The 8,989-nt window shown below is 36.1% G+C and overlaps 1 protein-coding gene across 1 annotated transcript; it reads right to left on the reverse strand.

Annotated features, from left to right (window-relative positions):
• Positions 1-2,260: 2,260 nt before the first annotated feature.
• LOC18447739 (F-box protein PP2-A15) lies at positions 2,261-7,136 on the reverse strand. Its single transcript, XM_006857826.4, has 3 exons — positions 6,218-7,136; positions 5,087-5,205; positions 2,261-3,273 (listed from the first exon to the last, which is right to left on the reverse strand). Exons 1-3 carry the CDS (start codon positions 6,530-6,532, stop codon positions 2,793-2,795), a joined length of 915 nt encoding a protein of 304 aa, XP_006857888.1. The 5' UTR covers positions 6,533-7,136; the 3' UTR covers positions 2,261-2,792.
• Positions 7,137-8,989: the final 1,853 nt, after the last annotated feature.

Raw genomic sequence — 8,989 nt, forward strand, 5'->3', positions numbered from 1 at the left:
GAGAGAGATTTTTCCAAAAAATATAGATTTTGTGTGCATTGAAAAAGGGAGAGAGAGCGCCAACATCAACATCTCGGATTGATTGGGACTCTAGCGTATCATTGGAAATCTTGAGCATTGAAAGAGAGATTCTAGCCAACAACATAAAAACCAAGAGAGATTGTACCAAACTCATGAGATCTTGTCTACACAATAAATCCCAAGAGATTCTACCAAACATATAACTTTTTTTATTAAATGAATTTTATTTTGCAAAATTTGTTTATGTTTATACAGAATCTCATGCATGATATATTAGGAGTGCACTTTATATGGGGCGGCAATTTTTTTAGAAGTAAAATTGTAGTATTCTACATCATCCATTTTTATTAGACACTTCGTATTTAAAAAGTCATTAAAGGACTTATAAAATTTGACATATCGTTTAATACTACCCAATATAGCCGTCCAACCAATGAAAATAGATAATATTGGACCGTGTAAAATTATCGAAATATCACTTTTAGTTAGACGGTGTAGATTGACGCTTAACAAAACCTTTGCATGTGAAGTTACAACTTTACATAGTCAAGTTGTAATATGAGTGTAAATGGGGAATGCTTCCACAGGAGCACAAAATCTTTTGGCATAAAGAACCAACATTCGGTATTAGATTCTACACATTCATGGGCTGTTTGGACACCTGGAAATATATTGTCTATGAAATATATTACTGGCATCATACATTACTGCGTAATACATTACCTGCAAATGGATTATTACTGTTTGGATAATATTTAAATGCAACCTGGGAAATACATTGCTACTGTTTGGCTATGTCGAGAAGAAATATGGGAAATGTGTTACCAACATTTTACCAACACCTGCCTATAACCTATCATTTCTTTCTTTTTTGTCACAAAATTCTACTGAAATACAGAATTAAAGTTATCATCATACCATTCCAATAAGATTTTTTAATAATAACATCGTCATCAATCCAAAAAGCTTTTTTAATAATAGCTTGTACCATTTTAAAATCATCATCACACCATTTCCTACTTATTTTATATGCCTTTGGCACTTACATAGAATCACATGTCTTCTAACATGATTAAATTCTGGTTTCAGCATGATAAGTCATTGGAATCATATGATTTGAACAACATATTTTTCTTGTGTTAAGCCTTATTTTTATTTATTTATTATAGAAGTCTTTCAAATGTCTCTATATAATTTCAAATGAGCAATAAATTTATGATACCAAATTGAAAATCTTTATGGTACAAGTTAAAAAATGAAAAGAAGCTTGAATAATAAACTATAAGGTTTGGTAATTGCAATAGAAATTTTTGAAACATTGAAATAGACCAAAATAACTTGTTAAAGAGAGAGGAAGCATTATGCAAACCAATTTGGCTCGAGAGAGAGTGGATAGGCTTAAAGAAGGAGGGAGTACTTTTTGAAAATCAATTATTAAAAGCTCAAGAGTAAATTACTCATATGAGTTTGAGAGAAGGAAAATGACTCCGCTTCGATAGGTTAGTCAGACGAGTTTGAAAGAGAAAAAATGTATAAAAGAAAAATTGCAGGTATTTTTTTAAAGAGGGATAGGGCAAGAGAGAGATACCCAAAATGTTTCCCAAAGATTATTACTTTTCACCATCATCATACGTAAATGATTTTTGAGGAAAATGTTGGTAACCTCAGATAATCTCTTTCTATTTGCTTACTTACCATTGATTTTGAGAAAAATCCTGGTAACCTCGGATAATTTCTTTCTATTTTTTTACCATTAAACTGTACCGGAAAAGTCATACTCTAAGGACCAATTACAAAACTGTTGAGAGATTTGATCCAGTAAAAAATAGTTTTGATCATTAATTAAACTAGTTTTAAAATGATAAATAAATAAAAATAATTATGTAGAAATATAAAATATATTAAAAATAATAATCTAATATTGTGTAACCGATTTAACTAGTCAAAATCAATTTCGTTCGACTAACCAAAATCTATCAATTTTAACAAGTTTTCAATCAATTCCAATATTCACTTCGGATCAGACCCCACAAAGGCACCAAACAGTAGTCTGTTCCAATTGATAAGATCGGCCAATCCAATCGAGCCCAGTTTCAATACTATGATGGGATCTGGGAATTCCCCTTGTTTGATGCTTCATACAATTTGAAACGCAGAACAACAGCTCGACCATCCCCATTCATGTCCTTGTGCCCAATGAACTATGAACTGAAAAGGGAGAGAGCTAATAACCTTAAGAGAAACAAAACCATGGAAGAGATGCAAAACCCTAGGCTTGCATCTCCAAACTGCATTGATGATACTCAGTCCCAAAAGCTTCATTCTGCTTGTAATTCAATCTCAAGAGAAATTTTTCACATTTTGAAATATAGACAATGGGACAAATACTAAACATGGACGTACATAATCAACAAGATATTTGGAGATGCTACATCTATATGAACCAAAAAATTGAAACAAAAAACTAACTCAAAACAGCACACCTCGAATGCAATTTCAAACTAAAAGATCTGAAACCGCCCTGCAGAATAAATGCCAATGCGCCCAAAACCCGACATGTAACATACGGTGATCGCAAGCCCTTACTCTGCTTATGCACAGTGAAATCGAGAGCACCACAAACTTATACGCAATCCGATATACCTTCTGTCTATACAGACCTTCCTTGCCGAACAAACATTCTTTCTCTATAACCTAACATACTTTTCTCTAAAACCCAACATACCTTTGGCTCTGAAAACCCCAGTATACCATCTCTGTTTAACCCAACTTCACCTTCCTCTCTCTAAAAGCGAACATGCCTTTCTTCTCTCACTAAGATTGACAGGAACAATGAACACTGAATCTACACAGAGGCCACCCTTTGTGTGGGTGCAATCAATTTGGGTCATGGAGTATTTGATCTTGGTCGGGGAATCGGAGCTATTCACTCTGAAATCTCCAACATGGCATTTCAACCATGCCCCCCGAGAATAGGGTTTGTTCCATTCTGATCCATTTTTATTGGATTCCTCTAAGTAGCAATCACGCGAAGCATTCTGGCCATCAGATGTGGATAGGTGGAAACGAACAGGCTTGATGTCCCAGCCATGGATGTGCTCAAAGTTGCAGACACGACGACCTAGCTTCTTTGAGGCTTTACCTAGGTGAACCCTAAAGAAGAGACTGTATGCTCCTTCAGGAAAACAAAACTCGACCTCTCCGTCTACTTCAAACCACCAAATCTGCTGGAGATAAGCCACTCCATGGAACCTGCAAGCAATCCAAACGCGGCATTGAGACCAAATAAACACTATGCTTTTCTATTAGAGAGAGAGAGAGAGAGAGGAGATTTGTTTTGTTTGGCAAAGGTTAACGGGATCAAACCCAAGACAATATATCACTGTGTCCCCTTAAGCCCTAACCACTACTATGGAAAGACTCCCTTCCATATTTTTACCATAACTAACGAGCCAAGCCATTGGAGCACAAGTAAAAAAAAAGCATTCTACAACTACCAGAAAAACAAAGAAATGAGTTATATGAAGAGATATCTGGTTCCAACCTTAATGTATTCTGGGCTCACAGTGAAATTGGGGATTCTATAATTCTGTTGTAAGGGTGATTGGATTGAGAATTTTTCAAAAGCTTGGGATATAATGAGGAAATTGAAAATGGAAAATTGTTTCATGCGGGCTGGACCGCATTTCTACAACATACGGCCCAGAAGTATAAAGGATCTATCTTAAAGATGGATGCAAATAGGTGGACTATCTAAAATCAAGTGTAACTAACGGTCCAAATAGGTGGACTATCTAAAATCAAGTGTAACTAACGGTCCAAATGTTTTCTTGATATAATTATTATTTTTAGTCTACAATATGTGGGCTGGCTGCATAGAAACTGTGTCCATTGAAAATTAACTGGTTTAGAGCCAGGAAGACCCTTGCTCATACAGAAATACCACATATAACTGTTAATGTGTGTGTGAGGTATAGTTAAGAGCATGAACAAGCACCTTCCAAACTCATGAACAATGAAAAAGTATTTGCTAACAAACTCATATGCAGTAGATGAAAGGCAACTTAAGCAAGGTGCATGAATATTAGGCTCTCCAAAATCCGATGATTTGTGTATATATTGCAAATGTAGCCATTTAACATGTCCAATAACAATCATAAACCTGATGTTCAAAAAGTCGAAACAGACAAAAATTTTACTTAACCCATGGTTATTTAATTGAGTCACATCATTCACCCTGAATTCATGGACAGCGCCCACAATTTAACATTTTCAGAAAAAAAAAAGAAGCATGGATACCTACCAGTCCTAATGTGATGATCAGGGCCCCACAGGTCTTTTGCACAGACACTATGGGTATTTAGGAAGTATTATTTCTTTTCTTTTTCACCCAAAACTATCCTTATATGTCCTGTTTGATAGAGAATCTGGGGCAATAACTGAAGCAGTACCACATGGACCCATATATCAGAAAAATTCACATTCGGAGGGGGTAAAAAAAGTGATAAGATTCAAGCATGTTCTTTTGTACAATACATCAAGTTATCAACTACAAGTAAAAAATTATGTGTTTTCACAAAAGAAAGGAACACCCATAAGTCCTCGTACGCAAGAGAGATCAGAAATATGATACCGATCAATGGTTGGGGAACTTTCTAATTTTATTCAAAAAAAAAAAAAACGGAAGTAAAAGAAGAAAAAGAAAGATAAATTTAATATAGCCATATGGTGCTGTCTGCTGTGAATAAATATATTCTAGCATTTAAACAGCGTGAGTGATAACAATTTATGTCAATCTGTATTCTCCAGGAGCCATTGAGTGAGGTTGATGTCCCAGTTTGTGATACACAGGCATCATTAGGCTGATCAGGTTGCTGAAAGATTATAATGCAAGGAGTTAAGAGTCTTATGGTGGGAACCTGTCTTGAACAGATAATCCCCATGGAATGATTGAATAAATTATAATATTAGTTCATCAATTGAATACAATTCCCATAATTACCTCATAAATAACTTCAAAGCACAGATGGATATGGAAAAAAAAACATTAAAGGCACAGGCCTACCTAGATTCATCGGTGGGAATCCAATTCCAGTACCTACGATCATCAATTCCTGTTATGGACATCGCTCTCGAAGAAATGGTCAAGCAAACAGCACCTGTTGTCTTCTCCAACCAAACTTCCTGGAATAATATAAAAATACTTATTAGAATCATAAAACCTTAGATAGAAATGATAAATTAAACAGCACAACATAATCTGAAACATCCCTTGAATATAGAGAACTCAACATCCAATCCTTCAATTCCCAAGAAAAACCTTCCATTTACTCCTAACAACACTTATATAGTTATTTTGAATAATTACTAAACTATGGTAATTCTAAGAGAAGATCCATCTATACAACAAATCCATGGTATAAGCACAACTTTTGTTGGGATTTACCCGCTTACAAGTACTCTAACAAGCTTGGGCATTGTCTAAAAAAAAAAAAAAAATTTTCTTTAATTGGAATGATCATGGTTATAGAATCCCAATACCCTTTAAATAATCTATCAGTTCTAAAACAACAATCTTTAGAATAACATGACCATAAAGGTTTTGTATCACCAGACCTACAACAAACTCAACCAATCAACAGAAAAGTTCCTATGAAAATTTCAGATTTAGCTCAGACAGATTTTGACAATTATTTTTTATAATTGGCATTTTTTATTTCTTTATTAAATAGAACAACCCAATTTTCCATTCCAGAAAAAAAAAAAAGACCCAGCTTCTTGGGCAAATCACACAAGCCAGGAGACCAAAACATCGATCCATTCAACAACCAAAAAAAAAAAAAGAGAAGATGAATCAAAGGTTCAATCTGGGAAATGTTCCTGCTGATTTTCTCAAATGTGTACATTCAATAACAAAGTCGTAAATACGGCCAAAATCTTGACCAGTCTCAGTTCAAATTTGAGGGTAAAGAGCCAAATTCCCACCAAAACCTCAACCTCACCAAGAAAAAAAAGTCCCTAGAAAGAAAAAATCATCAGTTGAAACAAAAAGTTCAATCCAATTAATGAACACCAGAATTGAATGGCAAAAACCAAATTCACAGTGAATAAAATCATCCAGAAAAGAGAGAACACTTAATAATTAATCCAAACTAATAATCCCATAAACCAACAAGAAAAAAAATGAAACCCTTACCTTCGAACCCCCATCAAAAGGAACTGGACGACAGAGAAGAGCATAGATCTCCTGCTTAGTGAGGTTTTCTGGACACTCTGAGAACAAAGTTTGCCAAAGTTCACGATAATTCGACGGAAGCTTCGATTCCCACACGAAATCAGCAGAAGCAGCTCCTCGAAATGCTCGATTCACTCGAGCAAGCTTGCAAATCTCAGGTGGGCTCAGATACATAAACACAGAAGCTACACAGCTCTCTGGAATATCTCCAAGCCCTGTTCTGATAGAATTAGGCCCTTCATCCCCTTCTGTCAAACGTGAAAGGCTTGCCCCCATCAAAATTATAATTCATCAACTTCCTGCAGAAACCCAATTTCTCCCTCAATTAAGTGATCTGGTGCTTGTTATGTAGCTGCCTGATAATGGAAACTCGAGGTTCTCCTTATATTGAGAGTTCGGTTCTCGTTAATCAGGGTTTATCAAGGGATTGGCCCCATGAAACCTTCACGCCCTGCTTAGTCTCTCCACCTTCCTATCAAAGGCTCAAGAAAAGAAGTCCCCCATCAAAACTCTAATTCCCTCGTTGATCTACACCTACCTATACGCAAAACGAAACCCTAGCTTCTTCGTTTCTCCTTTCAGCGGCCAACAATCTGCGCGAATTAGAGCTCACAACTTCCTGCAATCACCAAACCAATCCTCCGAATCAAAACCCTCAAACTCTCTCCCTAAAAATCCCTAACCCAAACTTTCTCTACCACCGATTCTCTCCAACCGGTAGCACTTCCCCTCGCATCAAAAAAATCTTAGATTTCTCTAAATTTCCATGAAAACAAATCCTGAACCTAGCTTCTTCTCAGAATGGTGGTCTCGTTCTTGAGAATTAGGGTTAGGGTTTAGAAGATATAGGACAGGAATTAGGGTCTGGACAAGGTTCTTTGTCACTCTCCTTGTACAAAAGGCTGGCATTTACAGTGAAGGTTTCAACAAGGACCTATCTGGTATTAGATTTTTAAATCCATATCCCATTTTTTAAGGATTTATTTTGGATAAAGTACGCAAAAGCCGGTGATGTTTTATCGTTATTCCGTAACTGCCCTTGACTGCTGCACCCTTTAAAAGCGAGTATCTGAATTACTCTTTTATTCTTCATGACTTCTTGCCATCCTCATTTTTTTAAAATTGCTGTTATGTCCTTACTTTAATGCCAGGGTAGTTTTCGTTTACTATGTGCCGGTGGGAGTACATTGTACACTTACTTCATCGGGCACATAGAACCCATGAGTTACATAATCATATGATTATTTAAGGGAAAGAAAAAGATTTAGATTCTTCAACACTTAGATTTTACCTATAAAAAATTGGATGGTCTTATAGCCAATCTTTGGACATTTTTTAGGCACATGTGAAAATATGATTCTTGAGTTTACTCTCAAGCTTAAATAGGTCAATCCCAAATTTAGGGTCTCAAAATGGGTGTGGTTTGTAAAAAGTGTCAACTTTGAATAACCAAAGTAAGGCGCAATGCAGTTTCGGAGAAGACTTCAAGATAACCTAGAAATCCATTTTTCACCTTAATTATGAAATTTCAAGCTCAAAAAATAGTATAGATTGAGTAGAATTTGAAATACTTTAAAGTTAAAAAAAAAGACAGTCTAGATCATGTGTTACAAGATATATTTTTGTTGGACTTGACATATTTTTTTTCATATTCATGAGCCGAGGTGATCAATTGTAGGTTTTTCAATGTTTAAACAACCTTTTCAAGTAGACTATGGTGTACACTGGGATCCATTATAGCATGTCCACTTTGTTAGTAATTTTTTGTTTGAAAAATGCTTAAGTGTATTTCAAAACAACACTTTGGTTTTATTTTACTTTCCTAAAATGCCTTTTGTAAAGATATGAAGATATGGGTTTGAGTCCTACATTGAAGGGAAGAGAGTTTGTTGAGCTATATTTAAGAGCATGCATTCTCATGCAATATACTCTAAGTACAAATGAGAGAGAAAGAACATGTGCGGAGCAGGCGAAGCTTGCGACGTGCATGCGTGTGGCATGGCGCAAAGGCGCTTTATGAAGCACTTTGCACTTTGCTCGCATTGGTACATGGTGCCCCTCACACGTGTGCGGGTCGGGCTCATGGCTCGTTATCTTTTTGTGAGCCCGATTCATAGGTGATTCAACGGTCATCTAGCAGTTGATGCGTGTGGGACATCCAACAGTCATCTAGCCGTTGGGTGGGACATCCAATGGTTTTTTATATGTTGATGAGACGAAGGCTTGTACCGGCAGCTTTCAAGTGCATGTAACCATATGTAACTTGTAGTTGTTGGGTGCATGTAACTACATTTAATTTGTAGCTGTTGGGTAGTGCATGTAACTACCACAACACTAAACAAGGGCCCTCCTACCCAGACGGATTAATGCTTTTTTACCACATTTTAGACCCTCTCAACATACAATTCTATGTAATTCCGGCAAATAAACCAGTGGGCTAACTTTCTCTCTCTCTACTCGATTTTGTCTCTTTCTCTCTCTAATACATCAAGACTATGGTGTCTAGTGTGTGGTTAAGCTTGGGTGCATAGAGCTTAGGAGCATTGATCAATACCTCATTGTTTTCCTATATCTTGAAGATGAATTGTCAATCTTATGCACATCAAATATTATATCGAAGGGAGGCAAATATCGTCTTGATACAACACTTCAGCGTACCCGAAAACAAGAAGAGTTCAAGCTTTCATTTTTGCAAATCGTACTATTTCTACCCCATTTCACTCAACGAAATTT

This window comes from Amborella trichopoda, chromosome 9, assembly GCF_054954075.1.
Source record: "Amborella trichopoda isolate Santa Cruz 75 chromosome 9, AtrichopodaSantaCruz75HAP2 v2.0, whole genome shotgun sequence".
NCBI lineage: Eukaryota > Viridiplantae > Streptophyta > Magnoliopsida > Amborellales > Amborellaceae > Amborella > Amborella trichopoda.